Raw genomic sequence first — 22,230 nt, forward strand, 5'->3', positions numbered from 1 at the left:
GTTTTTAGAAAGTCTCTCCTGAACCAGCTTCAGATTTGAATAGAGATTCAATGATAAAGAGCGACATCAAACAATGACTTTTATTTTAAATAATGATAATATCAACTTGTAAGGGTGCTGCTTCACAAATCACAAAAAGTTATTATAATATAAAATAATACCTTTTCTAAACAAATATGCACACAACAAAACGTCAAATTATGGCCAAAAGACAAAACTAAATATGCATGATATTGACTATAAATGCCATTGTAATGTTTTCATAATAGGGTGTTTTTCAACTACAAGCATAGGGGTTTATTTGATCAAAAGACAATTATTATTTACCATGCCTGCATAATTTCATATGGATTGAATTGTTTTACCTCGTTCCTCACTCATACTTTCAATCTTAAAATATGAGAATACATTATAAAAATCTGATTCATTGCTTTAAAAAATAGTCTAAACCAGGGGTCTCCAAACTCGGTCCTGGAGGGCCACTGTCCTACAGAATTTAGTTCCAGCCCCAAATAAACACACCTAAACCAGTTAATCAGTGTCTCACTAGGCCCAAGCAAGACACTGATTAGTTGGTTCAGGTGTTTTAATTGGGGTTGGAGCTAAATTCTGCAGGACAGTGGCCCTCCAGGACCGAGTTTGGAGACCCTGGTCTAAACAAAGAGTGAAATAAATAGAAAACATTCTAATATTAATTATGTAAAAATTACATTATTTTACACAAATCAATAGTGGCATAATTTCCACCAGGACCTACAATTTAGCTGCTAATAAAGTTATTTTAACAAAGATGCAATTTTGTCAAATTAAAAGCATTATAGTTTAGTTATAGTTTATTTAATTTTGTGGATACATAATTACTGAAGTTTCCAAAAGAGCCCAGAGTTGAAGAAAGACCTCTGTGTGTGTGGATTGACTCATATGCATGAACGTTAGTTTGCGTCTCACCTCAGCAGGCCTTTCGGTAGCTCGGAGCGGGCTGTGTAAAAGGCGGCATCCGTCCTTGGCCAGTCTTTGGACCATCTCCAATCGGCTGATATCCTCTCTATCGCGTGTACCAGCCCCGGGACCCTGCTGCAGTGCAGGGGACACAGAAAACACATACCTCAGGCCACAGTCCCACGCCATTAGAGACTGCAACACAGGCGAGCAGGGAGCTCTCAAAGTCACTGAGAGTTTGACAGCCCGTCTCACTGTCTCCTCCAGCTGTGTCTTTACTCAGGTGAGACTGAAGATGGTCACGGTAGTCCTGAGGGTTTATTGAGCTCCAGGAGCACACAGCCGGTCAGGAGGAAAGCTTTAAAAAGTGAAGACTCAGAGACAGCGTTGCCTGAGGGGAGAGGGAACCTGACTTTTTCTCTCTCACTCTCTCTCTCTCTCTCTCTCTGTCTTACGCAAATAGCCAGGGTGGGGGCGACCAGGAAACATCTGGCAGTCCCTCCAATCCTGAATAGGAAGTATCACAATCTCCAGAAAATGGGAGAAAGGCCAGCATGGGGTCTAGGAGGGCAGGTTACTGATGGGTTTACCAATCACGTGCTCTGTTTGTGTATCATTTTAGTTCACAAGTGATTCATAAGGTCATGTGCTAGCACTTGCCATCCTGCAAATATTATATGTGCCAATGACTGTCCACTCTCGTAGTAAAGAAAATCTTTTTAAAATCTAGTTTAAATAGCGTGTACAAGTTCTTAGAAATGTACTATTTGTATTCTTGTTGGTTTCATATGATTTTGAAAAACATTTATACAATTTTCAAGAAACGTTTTAATGCAATGACTAAGTAATAAAATAATTTATTGTTTTTATTTTTTACAATTATTTAGGAGTTTTTAGGGGTCACACCACGACATTTTAGAGCTTGAACTAATTTTGCCCTTTTCATTAAAGGTCAGATATTTTAAGAAACTTCCTGACCTTGATGAACAATCATAAGGGTCTGGACAAGTCCTCTTTATGACATAATTTCCTGTTTTTGTTTGTTTTTTGAAACAGCACATATTTACAGTGCAATAGTTTTGCTATTTGGTAAAAAATGTTCTATGAAATAGTAATTAAACATTTTCCCAAATTACTTTTCTTTTCAAGAATTTGTATGATATTATGATATCACCCTGATATTTTTCACTTCCCTGAGAAATCATCATATTATTAATTGCCTTTTTATTTTGGGGGGGGATTAATAGATCTGGACAAACATTTGACGCAGTGGTTCCACTTTTTGGACACTTAAGTCACACTTGATAATTCATTTCATTTAAGAAAAAAGAAGCAAACAAATGATGGTCCTATTTCTCATATCTCATTTTACTTTTTTTGCAATTAATTTTACTGTGATTTTAGTGGATATAAAAGACCTTATTTAGCCCCGCCCCTTTTCAGCACGGTCTTCTGGTTTGTACTTCAACAGCATGAAGGTAAGATCTTATGAATTTATGAATGTACCGCTTGTTTTAAAATCTTCCCGGTCTACTGACATTGTTATGACATCTGCTTTAAACCTCACAATGATCATGATAACTGTCATTAACTCAACAATAAGTAACAATAAATCTACTTTACCAGTTAATTACTCTTTGACAGCGATGCCATAGAAATATACAGAGCTACCGCAAAAATTGAGGTTCAAAGACAAAATTCTAAAGATAGTGGAGTGCTTGATTTGCTGGCGCATTAGGTCTATAAAGTTAGTTCAATAATCTACACTAATTAATGGTATATATCTATATGCCGTAATTGAGGATGTACCCCATGTAGATTTCCTTCTCCATCTAAACACAATGGCAAATACCACATGTCCAGTGGAGAAACCTGTGACCTCATTCTCTGAAGTAAGGGAAGGAGAGAGGAATTTGTCCTGAACACACTCGTATTTCCATATCAACTCAGCTGGCTATATAAGGAATCAAACCTCATGCTAGACAAATTCAACACAAGCAACGTCCCTGACATTCTTCAGCACTTCAGTGTAGGGATGAATATAGAAAACAATGGACAGTTGGATTGAACTATACTAATAGCTTAAACTTGATAAGAGGGAATTACCAGAAAAAGTCCCAATGATAAGCTATTAAGATAACATATCCAACCCAACCATAACAAAACTAATGTCCATGGGAGCTCTCAAATACAATCAGGCTAATGGATCGTTTTCTTTCATTGTAAATACAATAAGAAAGGAAATCACTTCATATCCATAATATATTACAAGAACAACTAACTACAACCGCAGCTCTCAACTGACCCAAAATTTTGGAACATGATCTGATAGGGTCTAACACAATGCTCAATGACACTAATCACATAATTGTGCATAGTTAAACACAGCATTATATTTTAAATGAATGGTATAAACATTGGTTGCAACCAGACCACGAGACATAATGACACCGGTAGCACCATTTTACCGTTTCTACAGTAGGAATAACAGCTAGTGGTCGAAATAGGTACTGCAGTCCAAATTCAAAATATTGGAGATCGTTGTTTTCCCTGCCGGCTCCTCCTCACACTCGACGCTCACGCGGGTTGCCAGTTTGAGAACACGCGACAGGAATGAGCGTAATTGATAATGAAAGCCACACTGTAAGTTGACGAGTTGATTTATCCGCGTTTTAACAAGCTCTCATTCATAAATTCTCTCATTCATAAAATCTCATTCAAGATTTTTAGATGGATGCCGAGGCTTTAGGTCAGGTAGCAATCTCTGACCCACTTTGTTAGCTGGCTTCCATGCTGCTGCAATACGCTGTTTTCCGCCAACTGGCAACCTGGGGTGTCGAAATACTATTGGGTAAACTGGCAGCGTGCGGTTTCGCACAGACCAAAATAAAATACGACACGGTTCATCAAAAACACGACTCTCCGACACGGAACGTACATTTCAAAGTAGAATAACTGGCTGTAGCGCGAAAACAAGTAGGTGAATTTAGCATGTTTCCTAAATATCTGCAAACATATTATGGTATTTTTATGCTTTAGTAAAGTGAAGAACTTACATACAGCACCTTTAAAGTGAGCAGCGTGTAAAAACAATGGAGCGCTTCACACCACAAGTTCTCAGGGTCGTTTATGGTAATTATCTTTCGGAATCAAATCGAATTTGTATCTGTCATACAGGTACATATGACTCCGACCATTCAAATAAAAATGTTTTTTGACGGGATGGTTTTTTTTTTCATCTTCATTTAGCATTATTATTCAGCATGTCAAGAGCATTTTAGCCTGGATGCCAGCCGAACGTAGCCCCGCCCACAACAATTGTGCTCGGGCAGTTCGGTCTGGACTTTCTCCATAGAGAAGTAATTATGCCCGAACAGAAACTGTTCGGACCAATGACATCGTTAGGGCGGGCTTTAGACGATGATAGACAGATGCTCAACAGTAACGTAATCATCCACGTCATCAAAGGCGCTTGGGTTGATTTTGTTCTAATCCTAAACGGAGAACTTGCTCGTATATGCATTCACCTTTTTCTCTCAGAAATGATGATGGTGTTGGTAAGTAGGCCTACTCTGTGTATTCTTAAATTCTTTTTTTACAACACCGGCAAAGATTGTTTACACTCATCTTTTTTTTCTAACCTGACTTATCCCAGCGTGCGTGCAGACAGGGTTGCCAAGTTTTTACAACAAAACCCGCCCAATTGCTAACGTTACTCAAAACTAGCCAAAAACAAGCCCAATAGCTTTCCGGGGGGGGTTCTCCGGGAAAAAAAATGGCATTTGGGGGGTAACATATGTGTTATTTTGGCAGGGCTGCCTGCTAAAATTCGCATTCCTGGGTCTGTATATCACATAATTGGGGTCGCTTCAACCTGCGGACTTGGCAACACTGTGTGCAGTTGAGTTCTGTTGACATTTGACAACTAACGTTATGCGTCGCTCCGTTGCTCTGATTGGTTGTAGGTCTATCCAATTGAGGTCTTTCCTGGCTCGGTTGAAACACGCCCCATAATCACAGCCCAACGGAGCAGTATCAGACTCATATTCTGACTAGAATTGAGTATGACGACGTCAGGCTAAGAGCATTTCATAATAAATGTTAAAATTGGGAAAACCATTTGTAGATGGCAAGGAAAGCAAGGAACTTTGAAAGTTAACTGTTTTATGAATTTGAATTTGAGCTGCAGTAGCTCGTCTATTTGATCGGACCACACAGGCCAGCCATTGCTCTCCACAGCAATCAATGAGCCTTGGCCGCCTAATGTTTTTTCCTTGGACATTGAGCTGCAGTTTTGGAGATTTGAATTGAATACCCCAAAACAAAACCATAATTTCTTTATTTCATAGGCTTACATTTAATAAATCATTCAGTTTTTCAGTGTAAATTAAGTTTTGAGTCATATGAAACACGTAGATGTAGACTGAGCATTTTTTGTTGTTGTTGTCGTCTTCAAAATATCTAATATCTGATATCTAATAATCGGCCAATATATAATTTATAGAATTCAAATAATTATTGGATACCAAAAATCTGTGCAGTTTTCTTTTTCACCCTATATATTTCAGTGTTTGATTGTAAATACATTTTGTTTACTTTTGTATGATAAACAAAACAAGCGAGGCGTTAGTTCTGGCAGGTCACGTCAGTCAAGTTTGTGTCAGCTGACTCTCAGCTGAACCATGTCTACCTATAGGAATATGACGCCTAGCATCCATATATAAGGTCCTTTAGTATTATCAGCAGGTATCGCATAGCTCAGGAGCTAGTTACCCTCCTCCATCCCCAGCTACTCCTCCCGTCCAGCCAGGATTTGGTCTACTGATTCCCCTTGAATCAGACTAATTTCTAATTTAAACGTTGCTCTGCCTGCTCTTATCCATGCTAGGCTGCATGTATGCACAGGGAGTTCTTGCCCAGAGCAGAACCATGCCACCAATACAAACTATGCTAATTGTCAATCATCTTTGACGATAGTGGTCCTGACAGTATTTTGGTTCTGTTTTGGGCTGCCGCTTAAAGCAAACCAGTCGAAGCAAAATCATTTGCAAACCACCGGTTACGCTGATAATATGGTGTATAGGTTATAATCTTTACAGCACTACCTTTGAAGCATCATTTGTCCTTGCAATGTGCCATTGCAACAGCTATTTTGTTGTCTTGATCACAGTTTTGTCAGATGTGCTGCAGTGAACCATCAGCTATTATAGGGTGCAGGAACAGCAGAGAGCCTCACAGACAGGCACAGGGCTCTGTCCTGACACACAGTATAGAGTATCCATCTATCTCCAATCACAGGCTCTTTCTCTTTCTGCCAGTTCAAGGGCTTTCTACTGATGACTGAGCTGCGGGAAAGCAGTGCTCAATCAGGGGATGTATGGACAGCCCTGTGCAACAGGGACGGCTGTTGAGCTCAGCAAAACATATATGCTCACCAACACATACACACACTGTCATTGTTAAACCCACTGCCCTGGAATCTGTTTTCTCATTACCTTGCGCACAGCAGGACTGGGAGATGGTCCTGGCGTGTTGATATTGTGCTGTGGACTGCTATCCTCCATCACTGGAAAACAAGAAATTTACAACTGAGAATCAGTGGAGTGTGGTGGACTGTCAGGCTTTTTTGGATTTTTTGGATTGGACAATAAAGATTCATGCTCCAGTTTATGTGGAACGCCATTAACCTCAAAACAAAATAACATTATCATTTTATACTATGTTTATAGTAATATACTATATGAACACTTTACAATAGTGTTATTATCTTTAACTAAAACTTGGAACAAAATTAACATTAAATGAAATAAAATAATATAAGAAAACCCTTAAACTTATTTTATTTTAGCTAATTGCCAAAGCTATATTTCTCATTTTTGTTTAGTTTAATTTGAAGTATTGAATATGAATAAAAACTGTATAGACAGACATAAAAAAAACAATAGAAAATTGACAAAAACACAACAAAATTACTAAAACTTTAACTAAATTTAGATAAAATATAAAAATACAATTCAAAAAAATATTAACAAAAACTACAATAGCATATCACTGACACAAAAGTATCACTGATTCCATAATGCTAGTTAACGCATTAGGTATAATGAACTAACAATAAACAACAATTTTACAACATGCATTCATTTTAGTTAATGTTAACTTCAATGTATACTAATACATGTTTAACATTTAACGTTGTATGAATTAACATTAATTCAGGTTTGTTCATAATACATATTATAACCAATAACAATGTTTACTTGTTATTAAATATTTGTTATTACAAAAATTATTTTTTCATCAGGGTTAGTGATAACTTCCATAACACGTACAATGGAAGTGAATCAATTGGTAAATGTTAAAATATGAACTGTTTCAATAGTATAGGCACGTTATATATAATACCATACTACGGGGCTGTTGAATGCTTGAATCTGATTGGTTGACGAACGTTCTAATGTGTGCAATTATTTTCAGGGAAGTAGGGGGGTTGCGCACAAAAAGTATTCTCATTAGTTTATAACATTAAGGTTAAACCACTTTAGGCACATGGACTATTTTAACGATGTCTAACCTTTCTGGGCCTATGGGTGGTTCAGAAACCTCTCAGATTGCATCAAAAATATCTGTATTTGTATTCCGAAGATGAATGAAGGTCTGACAGGTTTGGTACGACATGAGGGTGAGAATTTTCATTTTTGGGTGAACTAACCCTTTAAAAGGTCCCATGGCATGAAATTGGCATTTTATGAGGTTTTTCAACATTAATATGAGTTCCCCTAGCCTGAATATTGTCCCCAAGTGGATAGAAATGTTGATCGGTGTAAACCCGAGTTCTGGCTGTCTTTCTCTGCCTTTGAGAAAATGACAGGCCAGACTAGCCAATCCTGAAGTCTCCTGGTTTGACGTCCAAGCAGGAACGGTTACCTCCCTTTCCTCCACCTAGAGAATCTGGCACGCCCATGCAAACGCTCGAGAGATCATTGCTTGTGAACGAGTGAATGCTGGCAGTTTCTCAGTGTTTGGATGTACAAATGAAAACAGAAGTCTTTTTTCAGTTCCTTCTGATCTGTGATCAGTGATTTCTGATGTGTAGCTAATTATTTATTATTCGTGCACACTCAGCGGCTTCTCTCTCTCCCGACAGAACGGTGTTTATTATCTTGTGAGTCAGTGTTTTTGTACGTCCTCGTCGCGTCTATCGGTTCTAAAATGTGCATACAGTCGTTTCTGCTCAACATCAGCAGACTCACATCTTTAGAGATAAACCTCACACACACATAAGGCACACATAAGGCCTTCAACATCCCCGACACCCAGTACTGCATCTGGCCCACAAAGTAGGCACCAAACGCGGCACGAGATTAAGCAGACGGGGGGTAAGCGTGAGAGTATCCGGCTAGGCTAGGCAGCTATCCCCACAATAAACTGGATTACATTCGATTACTGCTCTTGTGTCTTTGTTTGCGCTGTGTACTCAATGCTGACACTGTATCACTGACACTTTTCATATGATAGGGAAATATCTAAAAATAATGCTATTATCAACACTTACTCGTAACTCGTTCATCTCGACAGCTGTAATGGTACATTGCATGTGTTACAAAGTTGGTAAAATAATGATGAAGACGGACTCGGCGTGACTGGGACTCGTGTTTATTCAGAACTCTCAGATACAAACAAAATAAACTCGCGCTGACTGACAGCGCTCTCATAACTCTGTAGTTACTATAAATAACTTTGTTAGCAATCGCTCCGTCTCCGTGATGTCCGGTTCGCGAATTAATCATTCTTTTGAATCGGTTCGTTTTAGTGAACCGAATCAGTTCACCAAATCGGACTGAATCGTTCTAAACGGTTCGCGTCTCCAGTCAGCGCTGATCCATAATTTACTAAAGTTACTGACTTTCTGACATGAGTGACAGCCCCTCCGACTAAAAATAAACTAATAACCTAAAGTATATGCTGTAACTGCAACAGTTCACTGAACTGAGACTGACAGAACTGATGTGAAGTGAACTCAGGTCCATCCGTCTCTCTGGCAGCAGCTCGTGCCTGCTCGTGCCTCGTAGACCTCGTTAAACCACGCCCCCTCCGCTCATTTAAAATGCAAAGATGTCAGCCAATCACAACAGTGGGCGTTTTTACTGAAGTCTCACAGCAGACACGTCTCTTGAAACAGGGCATTGAGCCACAGGGCAAACAGCAGTATAGAAAAAATGCCTTTTATTTCTAAATTATGACATTTTATGATGTAAAAATCATACTAACAATCTAAGTACACCTCAGGAAACATTATAAAATAATAAAAAAATGCAATGCCATGGGACCTTTAAGATTCAAGAACTAACAATGAACAAAATTATTACTTAACTAATATTAACAAACTGAACCTAGTAAAGTGTTACCAGTTTTTTGATGACCATAGACTTGGTCGGCATTACTGGGAGCGCCCACAAAAACGTCATATTCGCCATATGCCGTGGGGGAAAACAAGTCATTAGAATTAATGCACGCAGACCTTGTTAGACGCTTTATCTTTACTCTTTGTAATGATTACGATTTATTTTTGTTTGGTGCAGTCCAGAAAAGTTGCCATATGGCGTTCTGCACCTCTAGTAAGCTATCTGAAGTTTTAGAGTAAAGATAGTGTTGATGTTGAACAGTACTATACAAAAAAAATTACTACTTTTTTTAATAACAGTCTCATTTTTTATAACTGTTTTATTTTTGTACTGATTATCTCAGTCAAACCTTTTCCTCAGAGAAAGCGTCCCAGCTGACAAGTGAAGAATATAGGCCAATATATATATTTTTTAATGTTAAATACTCGAACACAAGCAAAACACTGGAAACTGCACGTTTATTGGAGCAATAAAACGCACACAATCAAACCAACACAGAATAAACCTTACTTGATTTAGTCTGTGCCTTGCGAGCCAGAGCTGCCGACAGTTCATTCTGCACCTATAAAAGATGAAGATCGTGATTTAGTTAGTACTTTCAAATATGCAGGCATAGTGGGCTCAAAACCATTTAATGCGAGCATATTTTATTGTTTACAACCTGCTGCTTGGGAAGCTATTCTGTGGGTCTGTGCTCTGAAGAGATCTATAATGCTTTGAAGCTATGAATCGACATGTTCAGCACTAAACTTCATCTCTATTTAAAAAAATAAAAAAGGTTTCACTCCACTTGATTGATTCATACTTGGAAGTCTTTTTTAACAGGTGTATAAAAAGACTGCATTACTTATTCTTTTAGCATGACTGCCTTTGATTTCCCAGCTGTTGTATTATTCCTTTGAGGATCCATAAAAACTTGACTCCAAAAATTTCAACTGATCTAAGTCTGAATGCAGACTTCCCAAATGCATGTGTTCTGATGTAGGGACTCTACATCAAATCCCACAGCACATGGCACATAATGAATACAAATGTACCCAATCCATCAAGCATCTGAAAGACAATATCACTCACTTATGAGGGGAAGTCCATCGGCTGTCTGACCATGGGATGTCTGTGCATTAGTAAACCAGGTGTGGAGTGGAGAGGTTTAACTGTGCTTAGTGGCCCATTAAATCGACATGTCCTATGGGGCCATCTGATGTGGCAGCCCCTGCTCTGAGTGTACAGACTCAGGGCAAATATAAATGGAGCTGGACTGGGATCTACACCCCTTTGACCCTGACACAGGCCAACAACAAATTATCTGCACAAAGTAACCATTTCCACTAATAAACTAAATAAATGTATCTGCGTCATTTTAGATGGATGGACGGACGGACAGACGGACTAGTGGATGGAGGATGGACAGAATAGTGTATTGATGAAGGGATGGATGGAGGGAAGAACTGAATGGTGGATGTATGGATGGACTAGTGGATTGATGAAGGGAAGAATTGAGTGGTGGATGGATGGATGAATGGACTAGTGGATTAATGAAGGGATGGATGGAGGGATAAATGATGGAGGAAGGGATGGATGAATTGAAGGATGGATGGATGAATGAATGGATGGATAGACTAGTGGATTGATGAAGGGATGGATGGCGGAAAGAATTGAATGGTGGGTGGATGGATGAATGGACAGACATATGGATGGAGGAATAGATGGATGAAGGGAGGGATGGACTGACTGGTGGATGGATGGATGAATGGATGGATGGATAGACTAGTGGATGAATGGAGGGATGTAAGAAGGGATGAATTGAATGGTGGATGGATGGATTTAGATGATAAAAACATGAGTTATAGCCATTATATACAAATTAGGGATGCACATTACATCATGTCGGATATCAGTCAATATTATAATGCTGTAGAATAATCTGTTAAAGCCCCTTTCATGCAGAGATTCCAGAAAAAAACACTGATGATGTGTCCCAGGATTTGCCTAAGCCAGGTTCCACTAAGCTGGCTTCAGTGTCATCACTACGACACAACCCTTACGGCATTGGTCCTGCCTTTTGTTCACACAAGGTGCATTCCGGGACTCATCCTGGCAACGTTACTAGGTCCCCAACCCAGGATCAATCCCGGGATGTGGTTGCGCTCACACAGAAGGCACTAGCAATTTTATGGCAATATTATGGCATCATCGCTCTGTGTGAAAAGTGGCTTTTCTATTTAATGATTATTAAGGACATTACCTCTTATAATTGGACACAATTTGTGGAATAAATTAATCATAGGTGACAAAAACATCTGCAAATATATATTTTTTAAATAGTATTCAAATGATCATCTTAAACTTGGCAAGCACCGCTGCAAATGACATTTTTGCTGGTTTTATTATTAGGTCTTGCTCTAAATTCTATACACAAGCACAAGTTACATGCTAAAGATACAGTACATTGATTAAGCCATCAAACGGAGCATCTCAACTGTTCAGCTGAACACAGCAATACAAAGGTGAGCATCATCAGTTCCCCAGGGTGTCTAATGCAAATGCCGACCCTCTCTGAATCTCAGGAAGTGGCCTTATATTTCTGCTGCCAAGGTGAATGCAGGTGCACAGGCCACCTTGAGGAGAAGTTCTGCGACATTACCTTGATAGCTGGAAGCTAAGCACGTGCGGCACGGCCACAGTAATGTACTGATTCAGTCATTACACCAGAGCTGCTGGCTCTCAAACGGACAGAGCGCAGGTGTGACAGGGTTTCTGTGCAAGCGAAAATGCTCTGTACTAAACATTTTGTATATTGTGGTTAAAAGACACAGACAAAAGACAGGTTCACTAGTTGCTGGATGTTGGTATGAAACTTAAAAGGTTTTAAAATTTCCCAAATGCAAGATTTAGAAAAAGCTCTTAACATAATACAATAAATAAAATACAGTTTTCTTACCGTTAAGGTGAGATGCTCCAATGCTCTCATTTGAAGACCTGGATTACAAGCATCAGATGATTTCTGTGCATCTTCTTTAGAACTACAGAACAACATAAAACACAATATAAATCTCAGTCAATCTCAGTCAGGGAAGCCCAAGGTAGGGATTTAAAAAAAAATAATAATTAAATACACTAAAAATGGCATTTATACATAAAATGAGACAAATACACTTTTTATGACAAGTTTGGTTTTCATTGCTTAATTAAAATTCATTTTGAGATTTTTTTTGGTGACATACAGTCAAAAAGATATACAACTGTCCTGAGAACATAATGAAGAAAAAAAAGCCTCATTATGGGAATGATTCTTATCAAGTAGTTTGGTACAATTTCTTACAAAACAAATATTTAAATAAAACTGCAATTTTTATATTCTGCAAATCCCTGCGAGTGTGTCAAGGTTAACAAGACTTCAATTATCCAATAATTTGACCTTTTTATGACAGCATGGTTAGTTCACGTTGTAAAACGTTATGTGGTTCAACCATAGACTGTAAAAAAAATATGGATGTAGTGTCCATGAGTCATGACGTCACCCGTAGGTTTCTGAAGAGCGTTTTTGAAGCCTAAAGTCGGCCGTTACCATATTGGCACCGTGCCACTCCTGGATAACAGAAAATGGGCAATGAGGCGGGACGTGGCTGGAGCTAAGGTGACGTGATGACTAACAGACAGCAGACAAACAGCAATCCACCTGTCACTCAAAGTGGCCACGCACTTATTTATGCAGAACTTTAAGGCTTAATATAATTTAAATGAATGAGTTATACAAAAATTCAGCCCCCTCACAGTTGTCATGAAGGGCAAAATTAGCTATATAAACCAAAACCACAATTTGTACCAGGCTGTTAACATGTCTCTAGCGGCCAGTCGATGAATTGCAGTTTAAGTCACTTCCATATTGGCTTCAAAAGAAACTGGGGGGAGGTTGCCGCTTGGGTGCAACTTGATTTAATAATTTAAAAAAATATTTTTTTAAAGAAACTAATACTTTTATTCAGCAAGGATGCATAACATTTATCAAATGTGACAGTAAAGACTGTTACATTGTTCTTAAAGGTCCCGTTTTTCGTGGTTTTTTGAAGCTTTGATTGTGTTTACAGTGTGCAATATATCATGTGTTCATGTTTCGCGTGTAAAAAAAACAGTCTTTTTCACACAATTTACTTATCTGTATACTGCTGTTTTCACTGTCCTCAAAACGGCTTGAAAGATTTCCCTGTTCTATGAAGTCCCTCCTTCAGAAATACGTAACGAGTTCTGATTGTGCCAGCGGTTCCCGTGTTGTGATTCGACAGCAGCTTAGGGCACGCAGAGCGCACGTTACCGGAAAGGTCACGCCTCTCACCATAACAGGGATGCATGCGCTCAATGATCTCTAAGTACAGCGTCCCTGGGAAAGCCAAACAAAGGTGACTTGACTCCGGGATGAAAATAACAGCGTCTCGACGACATGGCAACAAACAAACTATACGAACGCAACCGAACGCAACACTTCCTATTCTCCACGCGGGAGCAACAAGACCACGCCCCCTTTTTTGCGTGTTCTTGTGGGTGGAGGTTAGTCGACATACTGCTCTACTGACGTAATTAAAGCAGGAAATACCAGGATGTAGTCCAAACCGGCCGTTCGCTGTAGGCTTTGAAAGGGAACTACTGTTAAATAAAATATCTCGCTTGGCATTGAACTTTGAGCTTTATAATTTTACAGGTATTATAAATGCTCTAACAGCAACATTACACACTAACTAAAGTTTGAAAAATGGGATCACGAAGAACAGGACCTTTAAAAAAGTTAATTTTGTTCCCTCAAAGAATCCTGAAGAAAAAAAAAAACAATTTATCATTGTTTCCACAAATAAATTAAACAGAAAAACTGTTTTGAATAAAACATCAACATTTTTTAAAAATCATGTGACGCTAAAGACTGAAGTAATGGAAATTGAAGACTGAAGAAATAAGTAAAACATATAGTAAAATACTTCTGTTTTACTGTATTTTTGATTCAATAAATGTTACACTTTATTTTTTATGGTCCCGTTTAGACAATCTGTTGACTATATACAGCAAGTATAGTAAAGCTGCGCCTACATGTCAGCTAACTCTCATTAGAGTATAAGTAGACTGTTAGGGATAGGGTTATCATTAGTAGAATAAGGGGTTAGGGTTTAAGACTAAGTTGACATATACTTGCAAAGTTACTTAAAAGTCAGTTGGGCGAAATAAAGTGTTGGCAGATTATAGTGCCCCAGTTATGGCTTTTCGAATATTCCCTTTCATGCGGTGTGTAATATAGCTGTTTGTGATTGTAAACGTTCTGCAAAGTTGTAAAGTCGAAAGTGCGCGATACATAAAGTTAGTCTCCCAAAAGAAAGACTTGACTCTGAATCGCTTATACGAGTAGTCTGTAACTCGAATCCCACTGTGTTACGGTTCTACGTCACTAGAAAAGACTTCTGCATATACAACTTCTATGTTGTATGCTTGACCCGCCCTCAAGCATCATTTTAATGACGACTGCTTTGAATGAGGAGTTCAACGCGGGATTCGCAAAAGATTGCTGTTGAAAGATGGGTCTGTACCAGTTTATTTGGACCAGCTTGCTCCTCAGAATCATAACCTGCAAGTATGAATAATTATTGATTATATTATATTATATTTAATAATTAGAATATCATTTTTACCGGGTGTAGTTTTGTGTTTTATATTGTGTATGTTTCTGACTAACTCCCATTATTACGGTCTTAATGAAATAGTTTAGCTAATCAGCTGTGGGCCACAATTACCTAAAGTTGTGTTTATTAATGCCGTCTGTCTGATTGTCTGTTGTTCTTACTAATTTGATTAAAGATAAAGGATGGAGCAAGATTTGTTTTACAAACATTTGTTACATCAGTCATTCAAGTTAGTGCTTGGCTAACATATGCACCGTAATAAATTAGAAATATACACATTGGTTTTTTTGGTTTGGTCTTATTAATGCTGATGGTGAGGAATTACAGTTGCAACATCTCATAATGTACCTAAAACTGAGTAGCATCATTGAGAAACATGATGTTGAGAAACATCCTGCTCAAGTCGTCCTGAATAACTCGTTTTTCTAATGTTTCATCATCGGACTCACTCTTGGATTGATATGGTAAACTCAACATCATTGTTATTGTCTTTACAGTGTGTTCAATCGCTGATCTTTAGGAATTCTCCAGACGGAGCTGAAGTTCAGTTATGGTAATGACCGTTTAGTTTCCAAAACACGCGCTGTAGACCAATCACAACAGACTGGGTCATCTGGCCAATCAGAGCAGAGGAGCTCGCAGAAAGGAGGGATTTCGAGAGACTGATTCATCCATAGAGTCGTTTGAGAATTATTGAAAAATGTGCAATGTATATTATGAGAAAATAAAATAGATTTTTGACCGTTGATGCATTTAAAGGGTTAGTTCACCCAAAAATGAAAATTCTGTCATTAATTACTCACCCTCACGTCGTTCGAGACCCGTAAGACCTCCGTTCATATTCGGAACACAAATGAAGATATTTTTGTTGAAAGCTGATGGCTGAGAAAGGCCTCCATTGGCATTCAGTACACTTATACTCCCAAGACGGATAAAAGATACTCAAAACATCGTTACAAAGTCCATCTCACCACAGTGACTCTACAATAATCTTACGATGTGACGACAATAGTTTTTGTGCGCAAAAAAAATCGAAATAACACCTTTTTCCAACTTGTTACTGCCTTCCGTGTGTGCCTCCACGACGCATGCGCGAGAATATGACGCAGATCCGGCGTTCGGACAGATGACCCAGAAGTGATTTGTTTAAAATCAGAGGAAGACGCGCGTATCTCAGCTGTTGGATTCTACATTGATCGTGCTTTAGGTCTCGGCGTAGTGCTCAAAATGGGGTTAGAGTGGCATTTCATGGAATCCCGAGCCCCGGCGCTACGTCATATTCTCGCGCATGCGTCGTGGAGGCACACGCGGAAGGCAATAACAAGCTGGATAAAGGTGTTATTTTGATTTTTTTTTGCGCACAAAAACTATTGTCGTCGCATCGTAAGATTATTGTAGAGTCACTGTGGTGAGATGGACTTTGTAATGACATTTTAAGTGCCTTTTATCGGTCTTGGGAGTATAAGTGTACTGAATGCCAATGGAGGCCTAACTGAAGCCTTTCTCAGCCATCAGCTTTCAACAAAAATATCTTCATTTGTGTTCCGAATATGAACGGAGGTCTTACGGGTCTCGAACGACATAAGGGTGAGTAATTAATGACAGAATTTTCATTTTTGGGTGAACTAACCCTTTAAACCTGTTATAGAAGACCTCCAAAACAAAATCAGGAGCCTTTAAAATAGCATAATAGGGGCACTTTGAGCAGACAGTCTACTAATACTCTAATGAGAGTTAGTTGGCATGTAGGTGCAAATTTACTTATAGCAAAATCCCTTAAGGCAAGTAATTTCACTTGGCGGCCATCTTTGAAACTCCTGTCAGGCAGCTATTTCAGTCATGCTATTGCAATTCCCCAAAGCTGTTCGCCTTCACTGAGCTTATGATTAAACTTCATATTTGAAATCACCAATGAAATATGACCACAACTGTCTCATAAATTTGGATTCTGAAGGCTCAAATCATGACCAAATATAATAATTTTTCAGGCTGGACTTGCCAATGCCCATGTGCGTTTCAGAACACTGGCTTCTAAAGGCAGCTGCAGTGACGCAATGACTTTAACAATTGGCGATTGGCTTTGCTTATAGTCAGCAGAATATCTAAAGGGGACCATCAAAATAAAGTGTTACCTAAATAAATGCAGCCTCCCTAAACTTTTGAACAGTAATGTATCATTTAAAACCCTTTTTTAATTATTAAGATGTGTATACTCAAAGTGTAAGGAAAGTATGTTATTACTTTTTACTTTATGGTATAAATCTTGACCACATGAAACAAACACGAATACACCATCTGACAACACTAAGGCTAAAAAAAAATCCATTGTCACACTGATCGATTAAAAAAAATATCTTGACAACAGAAAGTTTGGTGACAATGACCGTACGGGTTATAATACTAGCAAAACCTCAACATACAATTCATTTGGTAAAGCTTGCATCTCGAAAGCTTAATCAGGTGCAGACAGAGGGACCTAAAAACAGGTCTGATCTCGCTAGAGATGGATATCCTGCCTAGACAAACCACAAGGACAGAGCCTGGCCCACTTTCCCAGCAGACAGGAAATGATGCAGAGGAACGACCTATAGCTCAACTTCCATTTGCGTCCAATGACCCCCTGCTTACGTACGGTGTACCAAAGTGCTAAACGTCATTGATTTGATTAAGTGAGGCCCTACACAAATTCTTTGTGGCTCATAAGAGGTCAAGCCAGGCTAAACCATAAGGACTTTTTTCTGGTCAGGCCATTATTTCAACTTGCTCTGCCAATATTTTCAAACAAAAACAGAATATATCCATTAAATAATGTTTCCAAACGCACACGAACACACAAAAAAACTGCAGAGGCAGTGAGAGAACAGATGGATAGCTTGCATCTTATAATGACATGTCTGTGAACTGATGAGATGTGCTTTGACAGACCGTGGAAGGTCAAAAGAAGTGAGGCAGCACTCTAAACAGGTTGGGTATGTCTGAATATCTGAAAGTGAGACAGACAGAGCCTGGAGCAAAATCATTTGTCTGCCCTGCACTCAGAGGTACTGTCACACAGACATCTGCTGGTGAAGGCTGGAACCGCAGCTGAAGTTTCTACATTAGTATGCTAATGGAAAGACCCTGCATGATGACTGTAAATTAGATTTCCCTGCCACAATTGGCCTTAAATCATCTACAAGCCCTGTCCAGATTACAGGTCATCGGTTTTTTTTTCAAAACATGGTTCGCAGATTATGTCAAACCTCATTTGCCTATTGTAATTTTTATGGGGACAATTAATCCAAAAATGAAAATTCTATCATCTGTCATGCATATCATAAGGGATGGTGTATTTTTGTAGGCCAACCCAGAAGTTAGCATCACACTGGTTCCCTCAACAAAAACCCAATAGGATTGTTTCATTTTTCAGTTTGTGATTCTTACTGTACATGTTTTGTCTATCGAGATCATTTTCACAACTTTTATGAATTTTGAAGCCTAAATGCAATCGGCAAAAGCAAAAAGGCTACAGTATAAACAAACTGCACCATGGTCACACGACCCATTGAGCTTCTGACAACTCTTTTGATCTTTCTTAAAAAGTTGGAAAGGTTGAGTTAGAACAGTCTGCAAGAAGAGTGTGAGGAATAGTTAATAACAAGGTTGTAAAAGCGAAATAGTGAGTAGATGAGTTTTCCGGTTCAGCATGGTGACGTTTAATATCCTGACAACCTCTTCAGTCCCATTTAGCCACTTGTTAGCAAGAGCCTTTTTTTTAAGACATATAAAAGCATTAAAAGAAAATCCTGAGTGGGGTATTACTGATGTATTTTATGTCATAGAATAAAATGTAAAAATGTCTTGAGCTTGTTTTAACCACAGACCTTATTGCAGGCATTAAGCCAAAAAACCTTTTTAAAAAACCTATTGACTGTGGGACGATGGAACAGGAAGTACACACATGCAAATTCACTTCTGGGTTTTAGGACTGCAGCACTCTATTCGTAGATTTGTATTAAATTTGAATAGAGGTAGCAAACAGGAACTAGAATTGAAATTATCGTTTACATTTTAGGAAGAAGAAATTAATTCATATTACAAACCCAATAACTCAATTTTAACAAGAAAATCGACTTTCTGTTAAGACAAACTTTACTCATAGAGTTCAACAGTCGGGTTCCAGAAGTAAAAACTCCATACATTTTATCCATAGGGAAAATGATTTTTAAATGATAACATTTTTAGACAGCCCTACTGTGAGCTATGAGGTTATTAATCAATGGTATATGCTTATGTTAAAGCCATGAGCCTGCAATATTTCAACTTATTTTTAAAATTACTGTGTTTAAAAGGCACAATATGCATGATTTTCTGGATTAAAATATCCAAAAACCACTAAACAATGTTATATATTTTGTTGACGCCTTAATATATGATGTGTTTTATTAGACAGTTGAGCAACTGTGTGGATACATTCATTGTCAGAAAACTAATCATTAATATAATTAATTGTTATAGCTCAACACAGTTAGTCTTATTGTTTAAATCTTGCTTTAAGATAACCTTAAGTTTAACATATTCATATTAAAAGCCATAAAACTTAAATTTTGATTTCATGGGGACTTAAATCAAAAACTTATACAAAAAAAAAACATTTTTGGTTATAATTTTGGTTAAACTCCTAAGACCCAAGAAAACAAGGTCAGTTTTTTTGTTATTACATTGTTTAGAGCATAAGAAACAAATTGAATTTTTTTTTGGGGGGGGGGTGATATGTGATTCATATGTTATGCTATGTCCTCGTATGTGGACACCAGGACTTTGTTTAAAACAAATTAAATTACATGAAAATGACATGTATAGGCAAAAAACAATGTGATTTTTTTTTTTCACGCAATCAATTTTCAGGTTTTTTTTTTAACCAAACTTTGTTTAAAAGATGATTCTCAACTATGTTATGAAATATATAACAGAATGAATTGCTATACCATTTTACTTTATGCAAAATGTGGGTAAAATGGCCATATATGGGTTCAATCTATTGCAATATATCTATACGCTGTATCAAATTTGCATATTAATGTGTTTTTGGAGCAACATGTAATGAAAATGAAGTGTAATAATGGGAGTAATAGTTGGCAACATTTTCATAATAATATGTTATATTTTATGGAAACATTGATATGTAATTCAAGATTCAAGATTCAAGAGTTTTATTTGTCACATACACAGTTATATACACAATATACAACTGGCAGTGAAATGTAAACAGGTCCGCTCCATGGACAGTGCAAATAACAGTTACAAGAACACAAGGGAAATTAAAATAGAAATAGAATAAAATTAGAATAAAAAGTATTAACATAAGTAGAGTTATAAATAAATCAAGTAAGATAAAAATAGGAAATAAGATAAAAATAAAAAAATAAAATAAAAATATAAAATATAAAGTAAGTGGATATGATAAGTGAGATAAACTGTAGACTTAAAAATAAGTGGTTAACATAAAATATATATATATATATTTATATATAGAGAAGTATGATGTGCATGCAATAGGTATAATTGCAAATCGGAGTATAATGTGCAAACAGGAGTATGATGTGCAAACAGGTTTATTACAGGTTGTTACACAGTAACAATAGGAACGTAAAGTGCAGTGCAATGGCAGTATGTGAATGTTAATGTATAAACTGGATGTTTATGCGTGTGCGGGGTGAAGTGAAGTCACGTGACTGAGTTCAGGAGTCTGATGGCCTGGGGGAAGAAACTCCTCCTGAGTCTTTCAGTCTTTGCCATCAGGCTACGGAAGCGCTTACCGGATGGCAGCAGGGTGAAGTGAGAGTTTGCAGGGTGATTTATGTCTCTGATGATTTTGGTAGCTCTACCTCTGCAGCGTTTGGTGTAGATGTCCTGCAGAGGCGGGAGAGCTGAGCCTGAGATGCGCTCGGATAAGCGCACCACTCTTTGCAGGGCTTTGCAATCGTGACTGGTGCTGTTCCCGTACCACGCTGTGATGCACTGAGTCAGGACACTTTCTATCGCCCCTCGATAGAAAGTTTTCAGGATGGCTGGTGAAACCCTGAATTTCCTCAGCTGGCGCAGGTGGTACAGTCTTTGCCTGGCTTTTTTCACCTGTGTCTGGATGTGTGTAGTCCAGGTCAGATCCTCGGAGATGTTCACACCCAGGTATTTGAAGCTGCTCACTCTCTCTACCGGTGTCCCGCTGATCATGAGAGGGGAGTATGACCGATGCTGTCTCTTCCTGAAGTCCACAATCAGTTCTTTGGTCTTGTTAACATTCAGAGAGAGACAGTTGTCCTGGCACCATGATGTCAGTTGCTCCACTTCGTCCAAGTATGCCGTCTCATTGTTGTTGGAGATGAGACCCAGGACAACAGTATCATCAGCAAACTTGATGATCGAGGTGGAGCTGTGTGTGGACAAACAGTCATGGGTGTAGAGAGAGTAGAGCAGGGGACTCAGCACACAGCCCTGTGGAGCTCCAACACTCAGGGTGATGGAGGTGGAGGTGAACTGGCCTACTCTCACCGCCTGGGGTCTGCCAGTGAGGAAATCTTCAATCCAGAGGCAGAGAGAAGAATTCAGGCCTAGATCCAGGAGTTTGTGTGTTAGCTTAATGGGAACTATGGTGTTAAAGGCTGAGCTATAGTCAATAAATAGCAGCCTGACATAGTTCCCACTTTTGCTGTCGATGTGAGTGAGGCAGGAGTGAAGGACGTGAGAAATGGCATCTTCAGTCGATCTATTGGGACGATAGGCAAACTGAAGAGGGTCCAAAGTGTCAGGAATGGAGGAGCAAATGTTGTTTTTAATGAGTCTCTCAAAGACCTTCATGACTAAAGATGTGAGAGCCACTGGACGATAGTCATTTAGGCAAGAGGGTTTACTGATCTTAGGTACAGGGATGATGGAGGATCGTTTGAAGGAGGTGGGGACAACAGATGTAGCAAGGGACTCGTTAAATATGGATGTAAAGAGCCCTGCGAGCTGATCAGCACAGGACCGCAGAACACGACCTGAAATACCATCCGGCCCAGCAGCTTTCCTGACATCCACACGTTTGAGTGCCCTCCGAACCTCGTCCTCCGAGACAGAGATCACGTGACCGTTGCTGCTCTGAGGGACTCTCTCTGACGCGTCACTCGCCGGAGTCGCGCTGCCGCGATTACCATCAAAGCGAGCGTAGAAAGAGTTTAACTCGTTCACCAGCAACGGATCAGCTC

General features: G+C 38.7%; 1 protein-coding gene across 1 annotated transcript in view; it reads right to left on the reverse strand.

The window, feature by feature from the left end:
* Positions 1–22,230, reverse strand: part of rapgef5b (Rap guanine nucleotide exchange factor (GEF) 5b) — an 85,025-nt gene that overhangs the window by 54,503 nt on the left and 8,292 nt on the right. Inside the window, exons 6-9 of the mRNA XM_079836925.1 lie at positions 12,286–12,367; positions 9,855–9,906; positions 6,435–6,505; positions 949–1,074 (exon numbers count right to left, since the gene is read on the reverse strand). Coding sequence (XP_079693051.1) covers positions 949–1,074; positions 6,435–6,505; positions 9,855–9,906; positions 12,286–12,367 — 331 coding nt within the window. The remainder of the gene's footprint in view (positions 1–948; positions 1,075–6,434; positions 6,506–9,854; positions 9,907–12,285; positions 12,368–22,230) is intronic.

Source organism: Gobio gobio (genome assembly GCF_949357685.1).
Source record: "Gobio gobio genome assembly, chromosome: 15".
Classification (NCBI taxonomy): domain Eukaryota; kingdom Metazoa; phylum Chordata; class Actinopteri; order Cypriniformes; family Gobionidae; genus Gobio; species Gobio gobio.